This window comes from Scatophagus argus, chromosome 6 (assembly GCF_020382885.2).
Source record: "Scatophagus argus isolate fScaArg1 chromosome 6, fScaArg1.pri, whole genome shotgun sequence".
Taxonomy (NCBI): domain Eukaryota; kingdom Metazoa; phylum Chordata; class Actinopteri; family Scatophagidae; genus Scatophagus; species Scatophagus argus.
Window position 1 is genome coordinate 18,911,528 of NC_058498.1, and position 27,212 is coordinate 18,938,739.

The following is a 27,212-nucleotide window of genomic DNA, read 5'->3' on the forward strand; positions in this document are numbered from 1 at the left end:
CCAGTCTGACAAAGTTTCGCATGCAGGGATGGAGCTGATTACAAACTGCTAGCAGAAGGAATAGGGCCGAGCTCGGGGGACTCGAAGAGAGCAGGGGGGGAGGAGGAGAAGAAGGACTGATATAACAAGAGCGGCTGTCGATGCGCAGAGCAATTCTCAGTCACTCCAAGTGTTGGATCCCAGAGCGTTAAAGGGGAGCGGGCTTTCCATTCAGGTCGAGCGCAGCCAACTTTTCTTTCTTGAGTCCGTGGCGCGGGTCCGTTCACCAGATAATACTTACTTACTTACCTACATTTGTATATATATATATAATTTTTGTAAAAGTGAAATACGGGGCATCAGCAGATCTGAAGCTTTACGAAACCTCCGAGTTGGGAAGTTTATTTTCCGCTGAACTGCATGACATTTCTTTGAAGGACTTGAGAACCTGGCAGAGTTTTCTTCACCTATAACGCGTGGTGTGGGATTTTGAGCCGAGACGGAGAGTTCTCAAATGCAAAAGTACATGTATGAGAAAGCAATGGCCCAAGAGACAAGGAACGGAGGAACCTCTACGTTAAACAACAACAATGGTGTTGACAACAGCAAGAAGAAGCTGCTAATAGCGCTCGACATCTTCTGTCTTCTACTTGGTAAGTTTGTGAATAAGTTCAGAGTACACTATTTACTCGTCTCTCTTATAACGTGGACTGTTTACTATTTTTTCTCTCACATCAGCTGACCTGAACCACACTGCCAGCCACTTTAAACTCACACACAAAAAAAGCAGAAACAGTAAATACATTAAACAATACCTGTGCTCTCTAATGGTTGGCAATAAAAGCCTTATCGTTTTAAAAGTATTGCCTGTTATCTGTGACCACGAGACGACTTAATCTTCAACATCCCTTATCATCCAGCCACAACACACCACAGCATGCCGGGGAAGCGCTGGACTCAACACTGACCACACTGAACATTTCAGCCTTTCACACTGTTACGAAAGTACAATGTTTATAGAAGACCATGTCGCAATCTAACCACCCGCACGTGGCGTGTGTATTATTACATTCAGAAATATATATGAATCAAAAAAAAATGTCATTTTGTTGTTTGACTGACGTGGTGACTCTTAGCTGAGACAGCAGGATAAAAAGGGTGTCATCACGTCATATATTGATCATTTCAAAGTCCACAGAGCATCACTGGGTCCCGATCAGTTGATGTCCCAGCTGCTTGCCAACATGCCCCGGGGCATAAATGTTTTGAAGTGTTGCAACCTGCCCTTTTACTGCCCTTTAAATAGCCTGTGGCACCCCTCCTTGTGCCCTCATAACCTTGTTCATCTGACCCTAAACCTCCAGAGGTGCCATTCCAGCTAGAGCTGTCCATACTGAGAGATGTAAGCAAAAATCAAAGTGTAATTAAGGTATTGACTCATAGCTGATGAAACTGTCTCTGAGTGTTCTGATTTGCTCCAGCAGGCTTGTTTGCCATGTAGAGTTTGCGTGTTGGTCCTAACTTGTTATTCTACCAGTGTCCCATGCAGATTCATTGTACAGGCAGTTTGTGTGTGTGTGTGTGTGTGTGTGCTGCTTTGATAGCTGGTTTGTTTTTGGCTGTTGTCACTGTAGCTCGGTCCTTTTAGTTTAGAGCTTCAGTGGCCCCCCTTTCTCTTCTCTCTGTTTGCAGTCCCTCAGTCCCTCCTTTCTCTCTTTTAGAAAAGGATTATGGGAGTTGCGCTTTAACTTCTACACACTCTCTCCCAGAACCCTGCAAATCCCTGGCCAGCTGCCCCTGATCACTCCACTTCAAATTACTTTCTCTCTCTCCTCTCTCTCACTCTGGCCTTCTGTCGAGCCCTCCTTCTCCCTCTCTGTCCAGGGGACTGCGTGGAATAATTGCTTAAGCATGTGTTGTGGCAGGGGAATGCCTCTCCGATCTAACCGAGAGAGATGGAGAAGAGGGACACGTGGCTGACCAGGCATTAGAGGAGCAGGTGGGAGCCACACCAACAGATTTATGTGGAGAAACTGAAGAATTAACAGTAGTAAAGAAATATGCCACATTGCCACACAGGAACAGGATTTTTATTAGCCAGGATGTTACAAATGGTGCAGATTAACTCCACATTCTCTAAAGTGCCTTCTAGTAGAAGCAGATCTGCTTGACAGACACAAAGTTTTCCAGTGAGTCTATATTGGTTTTGCCTATTAAAGAACCTCATCCACTGTTTCATCTGCATCCATATAAACGTAGATGAGCTTTGATCGCATGTGGAGCAAATTTCCTGCATAAACCAACTTCCCTTCACCGCGAAAAGCTCGACAGACAGTTCCTCTTTGCCACATTAGGAGAATGCACACACATACGCATGTAAAGACAGAGACACACACATTCACAAATGGTCACACAGATTCTCCTTTGTTATGCTAAACACAATCTGGCTGCTCAGTGATGATTGGTTGGCCCACTTTAGTGGTGGTGGTGGTGGTGAGAGGGTTTACACATGGAGGGGGTTCAATGGGCGGAGGGACGGTGGGGTTAAAAGAGAGAAGAAGAAAGACCAGGAGTAAGGGGGAGTTATCAATGGGTCCTGAATGAGGAACAAGGAATGTGGGTGTGTAGTGGGCTCAGAGGAATGCCTGATCTCAAACGTGTTTTGCTCTTGTAGTGTACACACTCTATAGCTAGTTAATGCATACATAATATCATTACCTTTAATTCTTTCCTATCTGCCAGCTGGTGCTACATAAACAATCTGTGCAGTGACACCCTCTATAGTTGTCAATCTTCCCGACAGTCACACACCGTCAGACTCGGCTAATTGTCCTGTCTGCATAAAGGACATCTGAGGCCACGCACACCGCACATCTGCACGTACTTATATTGCATCTGCTAAGAGCAGTGTTGGAAAAAAATCCATCTACACACACACACGCTCTCTCTCAGCCTGTACTCAACTCCTGAGTTACAGTGTACAATTTTGACAGCTGAGCGCAAGAGTCATCTGCTGATTTCACTTTGGCTCAGATTCCACTCTCACTGAGCAGCAGAGTTGATTTAGTGATGCTATAAGGAAAACGCACACAAACACCATACACTCACTATAAATACACCAACTCCACCGCAGACTGCAGCATTTCGTTCTTCTCGTTTTCTCTGTCTCACATGTACTCATGAACATGGTGGCTGCACACCATCCCACTGTCATCCAGTTTAAAGTGGAGCTTATTGCGAAAATGCTTTGTCGACCGCTTAAGCTTTCAGGAAACCATACCTCTTAAAGTAGCCTCACCTAAACCCAGATTAGGTTTTACACAATGCAAAGGAGATTATGCATTGTGTGTTTTCTTGGGCGCACACATTAGTGTCTGTCTGGTTTTATAAGCCATTCAGAGTTTGAGCTGCAGAGTATAAACATGGATTGTTTTCAGTCCTGTAGGTTGATTTAAAGGTTCTGCGGGGTCTCTCTGGATGGTCTGGTGACTAACCATTCATATATATATTTAGCACACAATTGCCTAATATCTAATAACGACACCTAATTAGACTGGAAGCTTTTTTTCCTTCAGCATCTCAGATTTCTTGCTGCCTGCTTTGATCCGTGATACCATCAGGTGTTTGGTGACGTGATTTTCCATGAGTGACCAGCGTGGGGATTGTTATTAGCAGGGGAAAGGAGTGCAACCTTTTGGCCCCAGGGAATCAGCCTTATAACTGGGCCTGAAGCATTAACCCTATATGGCTGTACCCAGCTCCTGCCTCCCCATTAGATGCTATAGCATTACAGTCAGTCACACAGCCCCTCATTAAAGCTGGAGAGGTTTAACCTCTACCTCTCCTGGCCTCAGCCACTTCAATCCTGAGCCGCTCTACAAATATTTTCCAGAATTTCTCAAATTCTTCATCTGGCTGCAGTGCCGTGGCCAAAGACTCTTGATGTGACATCTGGTGCAATTTTGGGAGTGAGTGAACCAGGGGGCATGGTGTGTGTGTGTGTGTGTGCAAAGTAGTGCTCAGGAAAGGGTGGGAAACGGAAAGGTAGTGTCGGTCGGAGGTAGGTGTGGTTGTGAAATTAAATCCTGTCCTTTTTTTTTTTTGCCTCACAGCCCATTTCCATTCTATCCTCCTTTCCTTCCCTCACTGATCCCTCTCCACTTGAGTTTGTCTTCCCTGTCCTTAAGTGGTTTTGCACCATAATGGAGAGAAATGGTATGGAAGAGCACTGGTAATTGGTAGCAAAATTAAATTAAACTGGAAGCTTTTTTTTCCTTAGCGTATAGTTGGGAGTGAGTGATTATAGTAAACTAAAACTACACTAAAAACTAAGTGTGAAAACACTTCTTAGTTAACTGAAATAAAAATTTAAAACTGGGGTTACCTGGGCAGATATAGATGCCCATATGACATGTCGATATGCTCATTTGTCCACCAAGTCTGCCATGTCACGCACTTCTAACTCAGGTGTTGTCACAGTCAACAGAACAGATCACTTTCTACTGGTAGCCACGACACTGCTTGTCACAGGGTTCTTGAGAGACTGTGTTGTTTGCATGTTCTGTCTGTTTCAGTCACACTGTTGATGGTTCGTGTCAGTCTATTCTTCTGTTTGTCAGATAAGGTCAAAGGTCAAGCAGAAAATAGATTTATGTAGGACAAGTGCCTGTGGTGCTCTCTGTATGACATTTCCTCCAGTCCCACACAGCCAAGGCTTCATGCAGACATTCAGTGGACACGCACAGAGCTATGTGTAACACACAGTGTCAAGATTCAGTCCTGACAGCAGTCACATATGGTATTTACAGTGATTGCATCATTGTATGTATGCCTGTGTGTTTTCTGCAGCCTTAGGGGCGGCCTGTGATGGGCTGTGGTGTGTGTTTATGTTGTGGCTGCAGGACAAGGTGAGGTTAGGGCTCCTCAGAAGGTGAGGAGTTTCCTCTGGCAGATGACCATCACTGTGTGACTTAATAAGATAAAGATCAGCAGATGTTTGCGACAACAGTTGTGGCCAGAGGGCTGCTAGTACTTAAACAATGTATGTATTTTTAAGTGTGCATTTTTGCATAGATGTATATTTCTGTATCCATCTTAATGGAAGGGGCTGGTGATAGTGTGGTCATACTTTTGCATTTTTCATTGTCAGACTGTCCCCCCCTGGGGTTTGTGTCTGCGCTGGGCTGCGATTAGAGGTGTGTGGGTGTGAGCGTATGAGTGTGTGTGTCCCATGGGGTTTAGGAGGGAGCGCCCAGAGCTATCATTAGATGGACTCTACGGTCTGGAGGACGAAGGAGTCTGTGTATGTACATGCTTATGTCTGCAGTGTGAGTGTGAGTAGCATGTGCAAGGCATCTGTGGCTTTTGTGTGTACACGAGCATTTGTGTGTGTCCCATGTGGTTCCTGTGGGCAGGCCGAAGGCATCAGGCTAACTGATGTGACTGTGTCTCTTTGTGCTGGTACACAAACCAGACACATTCATCTCATTCAACTCTTTTCCCAATGCTTCCATCCTAGCAAACAATTCAATTGCACAATAAAAGACTAAACTTTGACAATAGACGAAAAATAGCTTGTAGTTTACACTTTGACAACAATAGTGTAGTAAAGCTTCTGTCTCTGCTGTCTCCCTGCACTCTCTTATCTATAATTACACCCGCAAACTGCTTATTTAGATAAATCAAGATTACTAGGCTGGAGCCTACCATAAACTTTTGTTATCAATCATTCTTGGGGGTTTAAGCTTGTGTTTGAGTCCTCAGTGTTGTAAATGAATATTTTGTTTAATCCTGTGTTTAGGAAATGAGCTCATTCATAAATGGCTGTCCATTACACCCATGCAAATTTGAAGGTTGAAACTCTTAGTTGCTCTACGTGTTCATGTTACATGCACTTCAGTTTATTAACATGGGATCTGCAGCTTAAAAAAAACAAACAATATTGGCCACTTGAATGACAATGAGGCAGCAGATGATCTTATACAGCAGTGCTTCATCGTAGGCAGCAGGCTGAGAGCTGGAGGCCTCATTACATCTCTCTGTTGCAGCCTACTGTCCTCGTCTGGGCCTCCTCCCTGCTGTTACACAGGCCCCTCTGTCTGTCACTTTCCCTTACTACACACCCCACTACAATTCTCTGTGTTTGTGTGTGTGTGTGCATGCTGTGTGCATCCAGAGATGGGGGGTTGGGGGTCAGGGAGAATTCACTGTTTCACTGAGAACAATACCCCTTTTGATGCATCTCGGCACTCTTTGTTTCGTTAACGAGGACCAATCGGCTAGTGGCAGACAGAAGGAGGATGAGATGCAGGGAGGAAAAAAGTGAATGAGCTAGAGATGAGAGAGTGAGAGACCCTCCTCTCTGAGTGCTCAAGGCCACTTGATTATCTATCAGTGGTTTATGGCTGTTGCTGCTTATAGCAGTATTGTTGACTGGATTGTAGGCTGTAGTGCTTATCTGCTCAGCTGTGTCCAGGGCTGTTGCAGTAATTAGATCAGCATCTTTATTGGTGCAGGTCTTATTTGTGCTGCAGCCACTGAGCTCTATCCTTTTTACATACAGAGAAAAGGCTGCCTGCAGTACTGCTGAAGAACATGCACACCGTGGCTCCAGCTTAATGCCTATTGTCTTCAGGTAAACACGGCCAATGATGTGTGCAGAGGTGAGCAGGATGTTTAAGGAGCAGCTGAGGGGAAGCAGTGCAAGGAAGTAGGGAGTGAAGTTTAGGGGAGCATTATCCAGACAGAGGCATCAGATTTCAAAGGCTCCACAGCCCTCTTCTCCACAGCCTTTTGTCCCACAGGGTAATAATGCCATTATGGCAACAACAGAGAAACGCCCAGCCAGCCAACCAACCAGCCAAGTAGCCTGATCTGGCCCCTGGGCACTGCTCAAGTTTCTTCTCATTGGAGCAGCTGTGCGTTCGTCCTCCTTCTTCAACTGACTGTGTGGCCAAGCGTGCAGAATGTCTTGATGAGTTGTAACTGATCTTTTTAAAACACATTATAAATATCCGCTTGTTTCCAGTACTTGTTAATGTGGACCAGGGTTGATTTCCCACAAAACAGTGTTGAGTCCAACATCTCCTTAAATGTGCCTACATGCCAACAGCAACACGGAGCAAGCAGCAGTATTCAGAGGCTGCCCTCGCAGGTGCCTGCTGGTAAAAGTTCCCTAGAGAGTGTCCCAACAGATGCCTGTGTGTAAAAGGCATTTATTCCTGTGAATAAAATCTCTCTGAGTAAGCACATGTTTCAGCCAGAGGCCCCCCGGTTGCTGCAGCATTGGCACAGAGAGGGAAAAAGGACAGGGATTCACTCTGCACACAACTCTGCTGACCTCAGCCACTCCTCACACTGTGTGTGTGTGTGTGTGTGTGTGTGTGTGTGTGCGTGCACTCGTGTATTTGTGAGCTTTGTATATGTGTGAGACACATCAGCAGCTTGTGGAAACAAAGAACCGATAACTATGGCCAAACATCTGTATCAGTGCACATGTGTGTATGATGTTCATGCATGTGTTTCTGAATGTATGCTTCCTAAACAGTGATTATGCTTAACGGATTAAAAAAGCCTGGGTGGTTTTTGTGCAGCCGAGCTTGTTTATTTGGATTGCGAGAGCATTTTTAAAGCCCTTTGTGGTCGACAACTTAAAAATGTTTGAGAAAGGCTTTGCTGAAGTTGCCAGTGGAACCACAGTAATCCACTTTAACACCCACATAGCCACACACACAGGCATACACTCTCACAGATAAAATGAGCAGTGTTTCAGTGACATGTGCGCCCTGTTCTTGTAGACTACAGTATAATCCTAGATGTATGTCACATCCTTCACCTTTGACCCATGGCCCTGTAGCTACTTCCAGGGTCTGTCATGAACCTCCGCTAACCTCTGCACTCTGTTCCCAAATGTCTGGAAGGCCGCACATACTCATGCTCATGACTTTAGTGACCTAAAGATAAAGTTAAATGTGTGGGCTTACAGTGCTGTGGAGTGTTGGACCTGTGACAAATTTCAGAACATCCAAGGCATCTGCTCAGCAGGCTGTATTTAAAAACTCCAGAGGTCACAGCAGTGTTTTAGTCGAACGCTGATGAGTTTGTGCTGCGTATAAATCTTGAAATATATACTAAGACTGTTTTTGAGAACAAAATTACAAGGTAATTTAGAGTTACTGTTGACATAATTCATTAAGATTTGTCTTTGGTAACATTTACCATATTTGCAATGTCTCCATACACAAATGCCTAAATGATTCTACCCAAATGCTGCTGCCACTGAGCCAGCTTCCTGCTCACCTGCCTCATCATTTTGGCAGAACAATGCACCAACAAGAGAACCTGGCGCTGAGCCACTCATACTCTTTGATCCCTTGAGATTTCACACACACACACACACACACACACACACACACACACACACACACACACACACAATATGGTTGTACTGTGACTTGTTGCTGGAAGACTGAATTTATCCACTTGAGCGCCGCTGATACAAGTAATTGAACAAAGACACTCTGTCTGTCTGCCTCTCTTTCCACAAACACACACACACACACACACACACTGAGTCACACATGTATCAAATAACCACAGCATAATATCCATACATATTTCTTTTTAGGCATGTAGGCCACTTTAGAGTGTTTTGTAGCAACAGAGGTTATGTTGCAGGGTGTGTGTGTGTGTACCTTGAACTGATAAAAGTATGTCAAAAGGTTCCTCAAGAGAATGGGATTGGCCTGAAATTGACAAGTGAAGCTAATGGATCTGTACACATTAGCTGGGTTTCTCTATCATAACAACACACAGACACACACACAGATCAGGCTGTTTCAAATTTTGTGAGAAGAAATGTCTGTTTCTTGAGATGAATTCTTATGTAAAGGCATTAAAAGACTTAAAGCTTATCACCAACATAGTTTAAATTTGAACTCAAATTAGCAACTATATTATCAAACAAATAAGATTCAAAGTGTTTATTGTCATATGCACAGTAAAGAAACAAGTTCTCAGCACAATGAAATTCTTCCTCTGCTTTCCACTATGAATGCCGCCAGAGGTAGAAAATTTAAAGTAAGAAACAGAATAATTTAAGCATGAAGTTATTTACACAATATGTACAAAATCGCAATATGCACAAAGATAATCAGATTCTCTCTGCTGGTACACAGGTTTGATAAACAGCTACAGCCACCATTTCTCTAACAGCTATTTGTTGATGATTTGATGCAAAATGGTGAGAAAAATCCTAGAAGACAAAGTGTGATTGATTGACTGGCCAGTCTATGGAGTCAAGCCCCCGCCAGCCTCCGCCCTCTCTAACCTTCCTCTGAATTCTGGGTCCCACTCCTTGTCAGGACGGGTCACATGGTGTGTGTGAGAGACAGGAGGAGGAAATCCTCCATTAGAGCAGACCACAATACCTCTTCCTTTGCCCCGCTCCGCCTCCCATTCACCTCTCATGCACACTGCTGACACTCCAGCTCGCTCACTATAATCACAATATCATTCTTAATTCTGCTCTCGAAAGCCATGAAAACCCATTAAAATGTCAATAGAGACCGAATGGGGTGAGGGAGTCATGAGAGCGGGAGAACGGGAAGTTTTCCACTACAGTTTCAGCAGACACACAGGATTGCTCTACAGGGAAATTAGTGCCATGTCAGGGGGAATTAGCCTTTTGAGCGACGCAGAGCTTTAGCTGCCTTAAGACTAATTATTGTGTCCTGTTCTGGCAAGTACAGTCGGTCTTAAGATGACAGAAATAATAGAACCTCGCTGATCCCAAACCTGCAGGACAGAGAAACTTTGGACTTGATATTAATAAGCACTGTTGAATCTATCAAAACTCAAATCCTAAGAAATTCTATGCATGTAGAAAGCTGATTAAAGAAACAACACTTTCCTTTGTAACTGGAGGAAATGTTCATATCAGACTCGGTCATGTTAGTACTGCTAATCTAAGCGCTAACTCGCTATACCAAATTTAACTCCAAAGCCAATCAAACGAACGCCAGGTGGATAATCTCTCTCACACAAACAACTGTGGGCACACACACTCATACACACGCATAGCAAGCTAGATGTGTAAAGTTAAACTTACAAATATATGCACACAAACCTTAACACACATGAACATACTTTCATGGTGTGATTTCTGACATGAAGTGGAGTGTGAAAATGTAAGTGGATTTATGGAGAGAAAATATCTCTCTCTCTCTCTCACACACACACACACACACACACACAAAAGCCCTGCCATGACCTCTGCATATAAAAACTGTTTCAACTACCCAAAGAAATACCTCCCTCTCTCTCTTTCTCTCTGTCTGACCTGTGGTAAGTGGTCTTTAGTGGCCTGCAGTCGTTTTCCTCATAGATTGAAACAGAGAAATGCATGACAGGATCTGATAAGACAAATAGAACTGTTCCCCAAACTCACCAAACCACCCACTTAGGATGTGTGATTTTTCTTCTGCTGCATACTTTCTGTGGCTCCCTCTGTCTTTCTCCCCATGGAGGGATTTTTAGGCTTCAGTTATTCTCAGGCGCCTGTTAGTGCCATTTAAAGCAGCTCAGTGGCTTGATTGCTCCTAAGGCTCATTGACTTTAAAAGCATAGAACTCACAACCTCACTGGCAAAGGCAAAACCATAAACAGGGTGAAACCAAAAATTGCATAGTTATCTTGCTCTGTGTTAGTAGTGGAAGTAAAGACTGTTTCTAAGCAGTACAGGTGCTTCTTCTTCTGTGAGAATCTCACTGAATATTACTGACCTCATGGCAGAGGTTGTAAAATAGTTGTTTTTTAATTCACTGGCACACCACAGGCTATTGCCAACAGTCCAGCCCACCTCTTTCTTTTTCTCCACTTTCTGTTTTTATCTAACTCCTCTGACACTCCCCCTCTCTCTCCCCCTATCTCTCTGGGTCAGTGGGCCCTGTGAAGGTCACTCACTCTTTATCCCATTGCCATTAAAGAGGTCATATTTCTTCACACCACTGTTTGCAGATGGGGCTCAGATGGGCTATGGAGATAGTGCTGGGGAGTGTTGTAGCTTGTGCTGAGAGGTTTCTGGACAGACTGTGGTATGAGGAGAATGCCCACATACCAGGCTGTTTTCAGGGGGATGGCATGGGGGAGGCAGCACAAAACAGCTTGGCATCCCAAGACTGGGAAGTGTGCGGACAGAGAGCCTTTCATAAATTTTCAATAGATAGTGTTGAGGTGTTCAGTTGCTTGTTCTCACTTTCCTTTCTCCGTGTCTCTCAGGAGTTGGTCAACTTTCCCATGCTGCTCTCCGATCTCAGTTTAGCCTTTAAGCACCGGTTTGCACGTGTGTGTGTTTGTCTTTGTGTGTGCGTGTTTCCCATGTTTGTTAAGCCCATGACCTCCTCTCCTTTCACGTCTCCTCATTAGCATTTGAATCCCCCCCCCCTCCACAAGTAGGCCAGAGTGGAGGGATGGAGAGAGAGAGGGAGGGAGTAGGAGAAAATGGAAAAACAGAGCACAGATTGGCGTGAGAGGAAACATGATCTGGTTTCTTAAAAAGTTGTTTTCCCCAGCTGATTACTCATTTTGTGCCTTTGCTTAACACATGAGACCTCTTGCTGTTCCTTAATGTTTTAACATTGATGAGGGCACTAAGCTAAAGGGCGTGTACAGAAACACATAGAGTATATGCACCAGAAGCTTCTCTTGAGTTGTGCTGACCTGTCATGCCTTCCCTGTAGTTGTGTGTGAACAGACTCACCCAAAGCTCACCCTGCCTGTTGTGTGGACAGGGTGGTTCTCAGACACCACCAAAGCCTGGCCCAGCCCTGTGTAGGCCCACCAGCAGCCTGTTGAGCCCTGACGCTGCACCCTGTTTGTGCAGGTGGCCATCCCGTCTGCTGCCCACTGCCAACCACAGGAGAGAGGGACAGAACATCAACAGAGACAACAGAACTATTGAAAAATGCTTCTTAACACCATTTCATCAGCTGTTGCAAAAATGTTTTAAAACGGGTCATTTATTGAAGTCAGCTTTCAAGTACATCATTTATGTTAAAGCAAAAAGGATAAAATTAGAAGAAGAAGAAGAAATTAGATACTTTTTCCTATTTAGCCATATTAGTGTGGACATGCATACACCAGAGACAACACTTTCTCCTTTCAAGTGGGAGCACATGACACAGTGTGGATGTTGAGTGAGAGCCTTGACTACATGCCCACAAGAATGCATAAGAAAGCGTGTGTTTGAGGTCTTTAAGTTCATACAAGTGGTTACTGGTGAGTGCTGTGTTTTCCACGACAGAACAGTAACACGATCTCCCTCTCCCATCACTGGTGAGACAACAGTCGCGGTTCTTCTGAGAGCATTCATGAGAGATTTCTGACTTTGACCCAAATGTCAAAATTCCCTGTGATGAGAGCCAACCACATGAACCGCATACTGGAATATTTTCTGTACAGTCAGATGCTGAATGTATATGTTGGTATGTCTGTGTGTGGGGCTTCAGGACGCCTTCGTGTCTTCAGCCCCTTTATTTAAGAGCTACTACGGTCATACACACACACGGCAAACATTCTCTCATGCGAAAAATGTTCCAGAGTTGGGTGGGCTTAGTTTTGTTTTTCTTGGTATTCACACATTTTAAAATCCCTGAAGGAAAACTTCAAAAGTCCCTGCCAGAGTTTGCACGCTGTTTGTAGTACTTTGATTTGAAGATATGTATGTATTTTCCCTTCATCAGAGCCGAACTTTGGTGTGCATGAGTGTGTGCATGTGTGTTTTGTTGAATTACCCAAAGTCCTAGAACTGCTTTCATTTGTTTGTCCTTTTCTCATTGAAGTAGATGAACGAAGCTCCTCTATATCCTCATGAAGGCTGTTATTAAAGCAATAATTCAACATTTTGGGCAATATTGTTATGTGCTTTGCTGAGAATTAGATGAGAAGATTGATACCATTCTCATGTTTATAAAGTAATTATGTGGTTATTGCCAGTGGCCAGGTGTATTAGCTTAGCATAAAGACTGAACACGAGAGGAAACAGCTAGCCTTTTTACAAAGGTAACAAAATCTGCTTATAAACACCCCACAATTGCATGAATTTCTCAAAATGTTGAACATTTTCTTTTAAAAGCTTTCTGTGAAAATGACATTTCAACACTCTATCTGGAATGGCTCTTTCTTTGCCTGCAATCTATAACACAAAAGTTCCCACAATGCCTTGACATACTACCCGTGTTGGTGGGTTTTTTGTCTCCAATAATGGACCCTTGGTCCTGAGTGGCAGTGTGTATTTGCTCAGTCAGGACGAAGGGTTTCTAATGCTAACGAATCAACCTCAGTTCTCAAAAGTGTGGTGTCACACCGTCAACAGGAGCAGCAGGGGAGGGTTTGCTGCGCAAACAGTCTTCTCAATGATGATGTTAATGTGTTTTCATATGATATTTTTCTTCAGCTTACAGGTAAGTCGCTACATGCTGCTGTGTGATTCCCAGTACGTTTGGATCAGCCTTATGTATATTTGTGTGCGTGTGGGCTCAGAGATCTATTCATGTGTGTGTCTAGCTGTGCTGCCCTGCCTGGCTCTACACCGCACCTCTGTTCGTCCATACCAGAGGGGTCTCTACTGCGGTGACTCCAGCTTGAGATACCCCTACAAGAACAGCACCATACGCACCTCAGTGCTCATTGGTGTTGGACTGACACTGCCCACAGTGTCCGTAAGTCCCCCCCCCCCCCCCCCCCAGGCAAAGAGCACTCGTGTTGGGGAACACTGAAACAGGGAGGGCTGGTAGCGCATGATGGTGGCTGTAAAGGAGTGACGACATTTAATGAGTCCAGAAAAGTTGGTGTAATGTTACTGTGAGCTCATAGTTTGGTATTCATGATTTCACTTGAATTTGATTTAAAAAATCTGTCACTCCTTTACTCTAAGCTGACCGTACATGACATCCTTAAACCCCAGCCACTTCCATACCCCATGATCCCCTGGTGCTCCTTGTGCTCCCCCTGGTCTCCTCTGTTTATGTCTGTGTCACTGACCAGGTGCTTTTATGCTTTCTTTCCTTTCTCTCTCTTCTTATCTTTCTTTCTCTCTCTGCTCCCCTCTTGTGTCTCTTGTAGCTAGCCTGCCTTTCCTGATCATTGAGACTAGCACCATAAAGCCGTACCAGCGCGGGTTTTACTGTTCGGACGAGTCCATCCGCTACCCCCGAAAAGAGGGAGACACCATTAGTGATGCCGTGCTTTGTGGTGTTGGCATTCTTATTGCCATCTTCTCTGTAAGTCGACCTTTACACCTCCCTTTGTTTGCTGCTTTTACTCCATTTTGAAGTCACTTCTTTTTAACTCTCAGATATCTTAGTATGATTGGTCAGCATCACTGATTTAGCCCCTCCATCTAAACCTTTGAATGATTCCTTATCATGCAGTGTTTACTAAAATACTCCAGTCTTTCACTGTAAATGTGCTCTGTATGTCCTGCGCTTTCATTCTACAATGTTTTCTTGATCATTATTTATTCTTCCATGTCAGCTTTCATACATCCAACCATTTGTAGTGGCCTGTTTTTATTACTTCACTAAGTGAGTCAATATTAGCAAGAGACCCCCCTCGTGACATTAGGAAGTGTGTGTTTATGTGTGTATGCTGATGCATGCATGCCAGAGACCAAAGGGATTTTACAAGTTCTTGATCCATTCTCATACCTCCCACGGGTATCCCTGCACCCTGACCCTGTGCCCTCCGTGAACTCCACATTACTTAGGGTGAATGTGTTGGTGCTCTCTCCCATGCCCACTCTGTCTCGCTGATAGCCGAAGGCCTCTGACCTGTTAGCAGCAGCATGAAGTCTTCATTCTTGTGACTTAACTCCTTCTCCAGAGATTGAACGGCTGCAGTGTAGAGCAAGCATATTAGAAGTGGGGTCGGGATTAATGGAAACATGCTATAATGACGTGGTGGAATATGTGTATGTCAATTAGTGCCACGTGGTAAGGTTAGATGGTCTTTACAGCCCCCAGACTCTTTGTGGCACAGCCTCCTCATAAGTTCCCAGACTTAGACGCCGCTTCACCCCTCGTCTCCTTGCCATGAGCTTGGTGGGCACACACATACATACAGACACACACACGGACACACACACACACACAGTACCAGCTCAGCTCTTCTGTTTATTGGAACCAGGAGACTGTGCCTGTGTTAGTTAGTTTCCTTACATGTTCACGTGTGGGCAAAGCTGGCGTGTCTCACACAGCTGTGTTCCATTAGTGGCGTCTACTGCCATGCCGACACCATTTCTTTAATGCACAAATGTGCACGCTCGCTCATGCAGATAGTGGACACACATACACACATATATGCACACATAGACATGCATTGGTAGCAGATTCCACTTGGGCCTTTTGTTTATCATTGCTGCAAAGGGAATCCCAATTGTCCTGCTAGCCGTTTTTCACTGTGAGATACAGAAGGCAATATTGAATTGGAGTTCCATAAGCATACGCATAATGACGATCCAGATGAACCTGTCAGGCACCTATTGTGCCCACTGCTCTGATCAGAAAGGCACAAAACCAGGCACATAAGAATAAAACAAGGCAGGGAGAAAGAAGAGGGGAGGAGAGGTTTGAATGCACATGCTGACAACCCAAATAAACTTCTCTGGTCTGTATCGGCATCCTGTGGTTCAAATCTTAAGATAAGATCAAAACAATTCATTGACAATAGCACAATAGCACACACACGCACACACACACACACGCATACACCGCCATGTTTGTTTCTTCTGGCTGTGATCCTGCCAGCTGATCACCTAATAGGAAGGATATGTGTGTTTATCAAACCTAATAATACAAACACAATACATGTAAATACACAAATATTATGCATCTGCATCAACTTGATAGAGTGTCCAGGATAACACTGAGCCTGCAAATGTGCACACATTTAGAGTCTTTATGCTGTTCAAATTCAAAGTACTATGCTGGCTCAGAGATAGGCAGGTAAATATTTTCCTAAGAGATTTGGTTTGTAGGTAGGCCAGAGTGAAGCCTTGTATGGAAAGAGGAAGGAAAGGGAGATGTGGTTAGTGGCGTAGAGCAGCTGGTCTGTCAGTCAGATATCCCAGGTGGTTCAAATATGATTGACATCTCCATGCCTTGAGGGTTGGTTTGGTTTAAGCCCCCTCAGTTTAGATTAGATCTTTCCATGGGCCCCAACACTACTTTAAAGTGCCTGGCTGGAATGACACAGGATTCGGGGTTAGTCCAGTCAACTTAAGCCTTATAGCAGACCGTTGCCCTAATTTAAATCCTCCTCATTCAGGTCAGTCTGACTGAAATATTGACCCAGTCTGGATCATTTCTTTAAGTTTTCATGTTTTCCTTTTCCCTTGCTTTCATTCTCATAATTTTCCATATCTCACAGAAAATATAACATTGAACAGAGCATCACCACTCATTGATAATCTCACAACATATCAATTCTGCCTGAGGGAAAGGCAGGCCATGCTCATTCTGTATGTTTGTCTGTGTGTCAGTTTCACTCATTCTGTCTCTCCTGTCCATCCTCTGCACATCCTTCATCTTTCCGTTTGAAATTAAATTAGCTTTCCTGCATGATACACACTCAAATGGTAACATTTTTTATTGCATGATTATCTGTATTTGAACCTATTGTACGATTGTCAGACTCAGCAGCATCACAAATTTAGAATTTGTCTTATATTTGTTGTCAGTGTTGTCTGTTTATCTCAAAAAGCAATCCGTTCTTTTAGATCGTGATTGGAGAATGCTTCAGGATTCACCAGCTACATGAGGGAACCAAGTCTTTCGTTGGAAATCCTTATGTTGCAGCCCTCTACAAGCAGGTCAGCTATTCATAAATGCATACACTTACACAGATACTTACACAGATTATTACATATGTAAATAACCATTACTTATTGCGATTGCCCACTCATTGCATTTATAGGTTAGAGATTACTCTAACATTAGCAGCTCTGTCTTGGTCTATTGGATTTGGGAGACAGTACATTTGCCAGACACATTTGTTAATTCTCCCCCTAAAAGTCTTCATTCATATTATGTTAAAGGTGAAACATATTTTTAATACTTAAACATAAGGACAGGACAAACAGTACTGTACTACAGTTCCATGTTTCCTTCGTGGATCATCATCTGGTCTTAGAATGCTAACCCTGACATGCTAGCTTTATTTTCAGTCTTTCAGCATGACATCATGTAGGTAGAAATTGAGTACATAAGACCCATTGACTCCTGGCTCATGGTTTAAAATGAGACAGCTGGAAACATTAAAAGAGACTGCATTTTTCAACCAGTCAATGAAGCGAACATTAGTTTGTTTATCTAGCTAGTTACAGCTGATAAAATCTGTTAGATAGATTAGTAACAGTTATCACATCACAAAAACAAGTCTTGAGTAAGATTTAAGGAGCCTGGTTTTGTCCAACTCTGTCTGAAGAAACTTCATTTCAAGTAGTAATTCTGTAGTGTGCATTTTATCACTCTGAACTGCATATGTGAGAGCAGAAAACTTGACAGGCAGTGTTTAGCTTAGATTATCAACAGCTACATTGATAGCTTTTACATCTAATCGTGAACATATGTGTGTTCTTGCAGATGGGCGTGTTTCTCTTTGGATGTGCCGTCAGCCAGTCATTCACAGACATTGCCAAGGTGTCAGTGGGCCGTATGAGACCCCACTTTTTAGATGTGTGTAGACCAGATTTCTCCACCATAAACTGTTCATTGGGATATATCACCAACTATACCTGCACTGGCAAAGAGAGCGATGTACAGGAGGCCAGGTTTGTGTAAACACCAATACATGCACAATATAGACATACATGTTGGAAATCAAAAAATCAGAAAAATTACTGAAGATATTATTTCCCTTCACAGGAAATCTTTCTTCTCAGGACATGCCTCTTTTTCGATGTTTACCATGCTCTACCTGGCTGTAAGTAACTGTTTAACCCTTACACATACATCACAGTGCACTCACATTCATGCAAGCACACACAGGCTGAGAGCCACACAGTGGTTTACAGATTGTAGACGGAGTCATGTCGAGCAGGTTGGGATGCGATTTAGGGATTAACTGCCGGAAGAAAAACTTTTCCTCCTGCTCTTCAGCTCTATCATCTCGTTCAGTTTATGAAGAGTTTAATTCTCTTTTTCACTCCTTCGAGAGATGGATGGACGCATTCCACCTGTTTTCTTCACAGCAGCTGTGTGTGCACTTCCTGTCCTCTCCTGTTTCCCTCAATGGCTCCCTCTTACTCCACGTGTTGTGGGTGTCGGGTGGGGCTTAGCACACTATAGGCATTTCATGCTTCAAACAGTCTAATTACACACACACACACACACACACACGATCGCTAGCTCATAGCTCTCAAATGGCCTCCTCCCCCTCTTTCTCTGAAGAGGAGAGAATAAAGTGTCAATGTTTTGGGTCTGGCTAGCTCAAGCTTGGCTGCAAGGTGGTCTTAGTTCTCATGGTGGGCTGGCAGTTGAAGTTCTGTTGTTTTGTAGTTTATCATCATGCAGTGAGAGCTTGCTGTGGGTATTTCCCAGCCTCTGGGTGAACCTACAGCTGAACTCTAGTCAGACTGAGGAGAAGAAATGAAAGTGAATAAAAAGCAAGGGAAAAAGCAGAGAGGGAATGAAGATGCATCCAGACCACAGAGTGACACACTAGTCCAAGGCCAGTGTTCCAGCTGTGGCGAGCTCAGGACCATTGCCAGAGGAGGCTGGTGCAAACAGTAAAATGGAAAGACGAGAATCAATGGAGGAGAGGAGGAGCAGTTTGTACTCGATGTTTTGGAAAATAAAACCAGCCTGAAACAAAGCCCACAATGGAAGCATTCCTAGCGGGACAAGGAATCTTTTAATCTTTTTGTTTTTACCAGCTTAAAACCTGTCATGTGACATTATGTTTACACTCACAGGACCACCCACTCTCTCGACATTTAGTTAAGTTAGTATATTTCTCGTGTGTCCTCCGTTACAGCAGATGTTACTATCAAGATCTAAAGTCAAATCAATAGAGGATAGATAATTATAATAAGATGACAAATAAACATATTTCTCAATATGTCCGATAGTTATCAATTAAATAATAACAATATAAATAATGATAATTCAAATAACAAATCATTAATTAAAATTGGTATCAATAAATTGTCAATGAGATAATGGAATTATAAGTGAATCAACCATTCATTTCTGCACTGAATGTGTTACATCTGAATGTCATCTGTTTCCAGCACTTTTCTGCTTTGTTCTGTCACAGCACAGACAAATGTGGATCCTCCGTTTTTTCAGCCTTCCCCTCAACCTCCGGGAACCTGTCTTAGCTCCCTTGTTGCTCAGCAGGGTGAATGTGTCATTTCTACAGTGTGGCTGTCACCTCGCTTTCCCTCCCACAGCCATCTGCTAATTGACACTGTGATTTTGAAGCGCTCCATTTCCTGCTGAACGTGCCTTAGTGCTGTGCCTGTGACCAATGTGGTTTGAGCTGAAACTTCTCAGTGCTGAGATGGCACACACTTTAACTGGCACAGACTGCAAGGCACATTGTACAGCTAGGCTACACCACAACCACAGATAAACAAGTGTGTGTGTGCATTCACGCGTCCTACTAAGTTATCTTTTGTTCAGTCTAAAGAGCCCAGATCTCTGTGCACATGCAGTAGCAAAGGACTGGGACATTTCTGTAGGTTATTTGTTCCTATAGGACCTTCTGTCTCTGAGACAAATGGCACATTGTTGCTTAAATAAAAACCAATATGTTTGTTTGTGATTAAAATGATCTTAACCACAGCTATGCTTTCGTCTCAAAGCACGGCGTGAACAAGAGGAGCTGAAGAGGGGAGGGCTGGCAAGTAAAATGAGCCCTCGATTCGTTCTCACTTTGTTGTGTTTTCTTTTATTTGACGCTGACTGAGTCAGAGCAAGAAAGGCAGAGGAAGAAGACCTTACTGAAATGATCTGGATTCCTTTAGAAACCACCAGACTTTGCGTCGCACTCGTCTCCCTCTGTCATGGGAATCTGCTGGGACTGCTTTTGTTGTTGTATTTTATGGTTTTTTTCCTTATATCTGACAATTTGAGACATGCAGCAAATTTCTGTGAGGACAGCTAAGTTCACAGAGGCAATCTGTTTGAGTCTGAGCTGAATTTACAGAGGAGAGCATGCCTTATTAGATTTTAGAAGGTCATTAAGCCTCTCGATTGTTTGTCATGACTTTGTGTGTGCATACTTGAGCTGAATCAGGATTGGTTATTTGGGTTTACTCACTGTCCCTTAGGGAGACAGGGCCAAACTGACTGGCGGGTCACCGTAACTCTCTCTCTCTGTTTGGGCTAAGTGCTCATTCTTCCTTCAAGATAAATCTACATTTTTTAAGATGAGATTTTAGAGACTTTGGATGTAGCGTGAAGGACTTAAGACAAAAGTATTTATCAGTATTCCTTGCCTGCTACCTGAGAACCACTGCATAGGAAGCCTGAAGTCTAAACATCCCTGGCAGGGAGGAGAGACCGAAACTGGAAGGGATGGGAGGGATCGCTTCCTTTCCGTTTACGAGAGGAACAATGATAGCGTGTCGAAGGGGAAGTGCAAGGGAGATTTACATCCACACTGAAGGGTTCGTAGTAGATTGGCGTTGCTTGGATGTACTGCTGCTATGTGTACTTATTGTTAGTCTAGCTGATTATAAGACGAGTCTGGAGGTTTTGGGCTGGGCAGACCTTGGCTGAGGTCGGCACTCCCAGGCCCTCTGCATCTGGGTGTGACAGACAGGAAGTTAAGGGTATGAATAGTGCAGAAACACAGGATGTTTGACGAACCTGGGCAGATCTCTCCATTGTGCTTGTAGGTGGACAGAGCGAGAAGGGCCGTGCATGTATTTGCACTTTGTACAAATGACTGAAAGTGGCCTTGGGCTCGGTTGTTCCTGTGTTGGCTCTTTTGAGTCTTTATTTTGACCCAGAAAACGATTTTGGGTTGCAGGCAGAGCAGGGGGTGCATCCGCTTTGTCTTCTGTTTACCCTAATAGAGGGTAAAGAGTTCATCCCAACAAAGTGCTGAAATGTTCATGGCAAGGTATGTGTATGTGTGTGTATGTGAGTGTGTGCTTCAGTGGCTCTCTGAGGTTGTGCTGTTTTTACAGCTGGGATGTTGAACCATGAATCAGTGATGTCCAGGTCTCAGGCAGTCGTGTGTGTGTGCGTGTGTTGTGGAAGACGGTATGTGTTTCTTTGTGGGTCTGGCCAGCCTGCCCACTTTAATTCAGTCTAGACCTCTCAGACTGTAATAATAATACAGGCATACACGCGCTGCAGGTGAAGGTTTAAAAAGTCAGTGGAAATGACTTAAGAAAACGTCCATTGCGGTGTGTGTGAGGGTTCAAGTAATCATGCCATCAATAACATGATGTGAGTTAGATGTTTTACATCATACACACTCCCAAAAAATTCATTTTAAAGGTTTGAGCATTTATCCAATGTTATGCATATTAAATTCTGTTGTGTGAACTATATAAATAACCCTTTCTCTATGTTCTGCCTTTTCTTCCTCTCTTCCCAGTTCTATCTCCAGTCCAGGTTTACATGGCGTGGCGCTCGTCTCCTCCGCCCACTGCTCCAGTTCACCCTGTTGATGATGGCCTTTTACACCGGCCTATCGCGTGTCTCTGACCACAAGCACCACCCGACTGATGTCCTGGCAGGCTTTGTGCAGGGAGCCCTGGTGGCCTACTGCATAGTGAGTGCTCACATGTCATACGAAACACATAATTTCAACACATTCATATATGCAAAATGTGTCAAGATATGAGAGATGTAGCCTGAAAGTATGCATTTTTATGCAACCAAAGGCATCTCTGTACTGGACCACTGGATACCCAGCAGACCAACTGACCAAACTTCAAATAAAGCTCGCTTCCACATAGCGCCCCGTTACACTTTTTCTCCTCTTCACTTTTTTCTGAAAAAGAAAAATGGAGCCAGCAGCAAAGTGAGGAGAATCTGATTCCCTTTAATGAATAACACATTGCTTGGAGCCAGACCCTATTTTAGGAGTGTGTGTGTGTGTGTGTGTGTCTGTTTGTTATTATGAATCTATAAGCTGTAACCTTCTTCACTTCTGTGAGATATCGTCACAGCAGTTGCCAGATGATTTTCGTAACCCTCATCATTACACTAAGCTAGATGGAGCCAAGGAAAATTTAATTCAGGTCAAGAGGAAAATGGAGGGAGTGTAAAAAGAGAGTGAGTGAGAGAGAGAATGGATTAGCCTTTGAATAAGGAATGAGGCTGTTAATTATTTTGGGTTTTTTATTTGGAGGCTGGTTCTATCAGCACAGCAGGCTCCTGCTAAACTCTGCTGCCTGTGGGACAAGTATGGAAAGACACGCTTGCACATGTGTGCACACACACACACACATACACACTTAAGCACACTATTAACTTTCTACATGATCCAAATCATGAACGTGGAAAGGATTAGATTCATAAAATTCAGCTTCACCTTAGTAGTGGCGCCTAGGCGGACCTTGGCAGAGCTAAAATGCACATGCACACCCATACACACACACACACACACACACACACACACACACACACTAGAGGCCCTGAATACGAGGATTATTGAAGGACCCAACATGAACCATGAACAAGACTCTACAACTGGAATCTTCTGGCAAAATCATCGCTGCTCCAGCTGGGTGTAGCTCCTGGACGACATCAGCTTTGACAAGGGAAAAAAAAGAGAATGTTTTCAGAAATATTCTCAATTTATGAGCTTGACCTCTGAATGGGCAGATCTGGCAGGAGTAGCGAAGGGAGGGAAGTGACAGGAGAGAGGAGCCTTGTCTACATCTTGGCTCGTGATGAGTGTGGGTTTAATCCAACTCAGCTATTCCACAACCCTCAGAGAGAGAGATTAATACACACACAGACACTCTGTTCACATCAACATGCATGCACAATACACACACACACTCATTTTCAAACCCCTGCCGATCAAGGCGGTGAGGTTAGTTTTACAATCCTTGACGCCCCTTCTGATTTGCCCAACCTTAGTAGAAACACACATCTGTGAATACTTTAGCTTGGCTGTTTCAGCCTCTCAGCAAGCAGCGGAGCAGAAAGGACCTGACAGGAGATGAGCTGAGGCAGGACGGAGGAGGTGTGGAGCCTGTGTGCCTCTGTAAAGCCTGCAGAAAGTACTAAATCAAAGTGTGAACACCTTTAGATCTTAAGTTAACAAGTGTGCAGTTTCAGTCATTATTCTTTTAGATGTGAAGTTTTAAATGTAAGGATAAAAGCATGAGTTCACACTTTGAAATCATGTCAAAGCATATCTTTTCACAGTCAGATCAGTCTTTTAAAAGAGTCTCTGCTTCTATCCACTTCATTTCCTTTTGATGTACAATGGTTTGTGTTTATATGTATGACTTTCATTTGTCTTCTGACGTTACTGAGAGATTTTTAGATTTCTTTGCGTATCCCACTGGCTGTAGTAGCAGCCTTGTTAATGGAGAACTGTAGGTTTGTCTGTAACAGTTGACGCTTAAGGGTCCCACGGCAGCCTGGGTAATGTGGTCCATTAATCCAGCCTGAGCTTGCGCAGATCAGTCTCCAAACACCAACAGTGCACTTGTGTGATCTGAAGAACAAAAGAACACATTTGACAAGTTCGTGGATTTGCACGTCAGTCCCAAGCGTCCTAAATATCACATGATGAGTGTTATGGCCTTGTGGAAAAGCGTCTTCTTTTCCAGATAGATTTTAGTAATTGTCCGTAGAGAAGTGCGTTTTATCGTCAGTGCTATTCCAGGTTTCCCCAGACCACAGTTACCTCTTTAATCCCAGCGTGCCCCCACTAAGTGCCATTAAATGAACAATGCAAAACCCAGGGCAAAATTGAACACATTCATATTTAGTGACATGTGAGACTGCAGTCCTGTTGCCTCTGGATACATGAACTTTATTGATGACCATTGTAGATGAGTTTCTGTTTTGAGTCAAACACTCCAGACTATGTCTGCAGGGCTGTGTTCCCGATCCCAAGGACCGAGAAGCCACAACAGAAAGTGGCTTTTCTGTCCTACCTGGCACTTCCTATCAGACACGTTGACCTACTTTTCAACATGTGTTGTAATAAAGGTCAAGAGGACCGTCTCCAACAGGAAGCAGCTGTCAGAGAGAAAGCCGGGGCAGTGTCCGTTTGTTTTTCGAGGTTCGTTGTCACAGTGGAGGGGAGTTTTGCCAGGCCACTAAATGAGGTGGGGGCAAGAGGAAGCTATCTCTGCACGAGGACATGCCGTACATTTTTAAATATTAAAACAGTGTCTGTGTGGTCTGTGAACTTGTGTAGCAGCAGGAAGTCACCTTTTGTCACTCCCCACACACAAATCAAGTGTCTAAACTCTTGAATTCTGTGAACTGTGCCACCAGTTAACACTTGACACTTCAGATAACACTGAAGTTATTTTTTTAAACATATGCACATATACGGTTACTTGCTATAATACATAATCCATATGATAAGTTAGCTTAGAAAAAGATTTTCTTAGCATCATTTCAGTATATTCATAATTACATCCTCTGACCTACATTGGTGAAAATACATTTGCTGAAGAATTGTGTGGTTGAGCTGCAAATATGTTCATGGTTGGTTTCATGTGCGTGCAAACAAATCCACCACTTAATTTGTCTCATACAAAGGGGATCGAGTGGGTATTGTGGGTTTTTTTAGACATTTACAGTTCCTGCAAGTTAGTGAACTCACTTCCTGTGTGATTCAGGTTCTTTATGTTTCAGGCTTAGTACTGGTTAATGACACGCGATTAAAGGCAAACACACGCCCACCTTTAAAGGTTCCGCTGTTTTTTTGTGCACTGGGAGCCTGACTGCTTAGTCTGCATCACTCAAACACAAAGGCCTGGAGGTTTTGTGTGTATGTGTGTTTGTGTATATCACACAAAGGAAGTGGTGAGGTCGTGATAAGCCTTCCACCAGGTCCAGGAGTGAAAGGTTGGATGATACAGCTTCGAGGCGTGCTGCGATTGGACACAAAGCGTAACGATAGAAAACGAACCTGAAGCGTATGCCATGATGTGTTGACTCATTCTCAGAGAAATGACTCCACGCCATATCTGTCTGCACTCCCCACATTATATCATATGTGATATACCATATAAAGACTCTGTACAAGCTACTTACTGCGTCGACAAAAGCCCCTTTAAAACCATGAGAGCAGTTGTCTGTTGTGGTATCTATCTACATGTGATGTCATCCATCAGTCAGAGGTCAGCAGTGAAGGTCATTTTATTGTCAGCAAATGTCAAGCTGAACAGAAGAGAATGTCTTTGTACGGAGCCCACCACTCAGAATGAGACAGTCTTTGTTATATAAATAGACAACAGACTGTATGTGGAGCGATTTTCCGGAAAACAACAAAAGACGAACACTGAACTGACCACACGGATATGTCCCCCCCCCCCCCCCGGACATTCCCATATGAGAGCACCATGCATTTTCTCCAGTGACAGTTAACTATATTGTCCCCCCCAGGAGCTGATCCACAGTGGGACAGTGGGCTCTCTTTCTCAGTGTTTAGTGTAAATGGCGTCTTTTCTCCTCTACTCCCCCCTCCCCGTCCTGCTAGGACAGACCCTCAGCTCGTCTGGCAGCACGGAAGGAAAAGGCACTGCGCCTGCCAGTTATGTGTGTGTTATTTGTGTGTTTGTGTGTTAGTCCACAGCTGAAGCCACTGCTGCTCATTAGTGAGCTCAGGCCCCTCTAAGTGTCCTGTTACAGTGGACAGTAGTTTCCATGGTCCCACTTCCTGCTGCCCACCACTGCCCATTTTCCTGTTTGGCATATGATGTCATCACAGTCTTAGGAAGTGATTGCTTTTCTTTGCTTTCTTCTTTGACTTGCCAGACTGACCTCACTGTTGATGCAAAATGGGACTTCACCCCTGACATCATTTTTTTATTCATCAAAAGTTGAACAGGCAGGGTTCAGTAAATCTGTCACTTTAGGGTGAGCCATACCAAGATCCCTTTCCTTCAGCCAGATTATTCAGTGTTTCTTGTTTAAGAGTGCACTAATTGTGGCAGAGGGAGGTGACACAGAATTTCTCATTATGAAGTAATGCAACATTTACAACACACAACTCACAGCTTCCCTGCAGACACATGACCATGTGGCTGCATATTCATGTTCACACACCTGCCACGTTTCATCCATACTTTTCAGATCCAGCTGAGAGGTGCACCTAATATTGAAAAAACCTGAAATCAGTTTTTGAGTCAGTGTTTTTGATCAGATTTTACTTTTGTTCAGTTGTATAGTGTTATATGCTCTGTGCAAATTCTATTGGTAACCTGGCTGTCCTCAATGTCCTGGATGTCCAAATAACCATCTCCGTATTTGGTTTAACTGATCAGATCCTGGCTTCATCTCCTTGGGGATCACTTTGCTCTTCTCTTTATTTGGTTATGTCTTCTCTGTTTGCTGTTCTCCCTTTGTGTCCTCACCTTGCTGTTCCTGTGTGTTCACACCAGGTGTTCTACGTGTCGGACCTGTTCAAGCCCAGAGTGAAACCAGCCACGCCGCCACCCTCCCCCATCAAGAAGGAGCTGCTCCCTTCATCCGACATCATTGAGAGGAACAACCACCACAACATGGTGTGAGAAAGGCCTCAGCTTGATTCCTGTGACAGAGGAGCCAATCACAGCGCTGCTCACCTCCCATCGAACAGTAGAATGTAGCGAAGAGAGACTGTAGCTGCTTCTCAAATGGCATCCTCCTCCCTTTTACAGTGCCCAGCGAGGCACTTTGTGGACTAGGGTGTCAGATTTGAGATTTGCACAGAGTCCACTCTCACTATCCAGACTTATTTTGTACTATTATGTTAACTACTAATCACCATTTGAGCCCATCGTTTTGAGCACAAGCAGAAAAGAATTGGAAGCTAAAAGGCAAAATGAATTAAGCAACTGATTGACAGGCAGAGCCGAGGGTGTGGAGGTTTGATGGAAGTGGAACCACAGAAAGGGAAAACACTTGTGAAGAAAAACGAATGAAGAAAAGTGACACAAAAGAAAAAAAAAGACAAACCCCCTGCCTAGCGAGAGGGGGATGTCCAGTGATGCTTCCTCTCTGAACTCTCTGTGGCCTTGGAATGCTGTAGGA

At 43.9% G+C, this 27,212-nt stretch overlaps 1 protein-coding gene across 2 annotated transcripts; it reads left to right on the forward strand.

Annotated features, from left to right (window-relative positions):
• Positions 1–27,212, forward strand: plpp3 (phospholipid phosphatase 3). Of its 2 annotated transcripts, none has more exons than XM_046391653.1 (7): positions 1–632; positions 13,543–13,697; positions 16,754–16,846; positions 17,619–17,806; positions 17,901–17,958; positions 21,592–21,768; positions 26,582–27,212. In XM_046391653.1, the coding sequence occupies exons 1-7, from the start codon at positions 494–496 to the stop codon at positions 26,708–26,710; spliced, it is 939 nt and encodes a 312-aa protein (XP_046247609.1). In that variant the 5' UTR covers positions 1–493; the 3' UTR covers positions 26,711–27,212. The 2 variants fall into 2 exon arrangements, with proteins under 2 accessions (XP_046247609.1, XP_046247608.1); XM_046391652.1 differs by lacking the exon at positions 13,543–13,697 and adding an exon at positions 14,101–14,258 and having other exon boundaries at positions 6–632.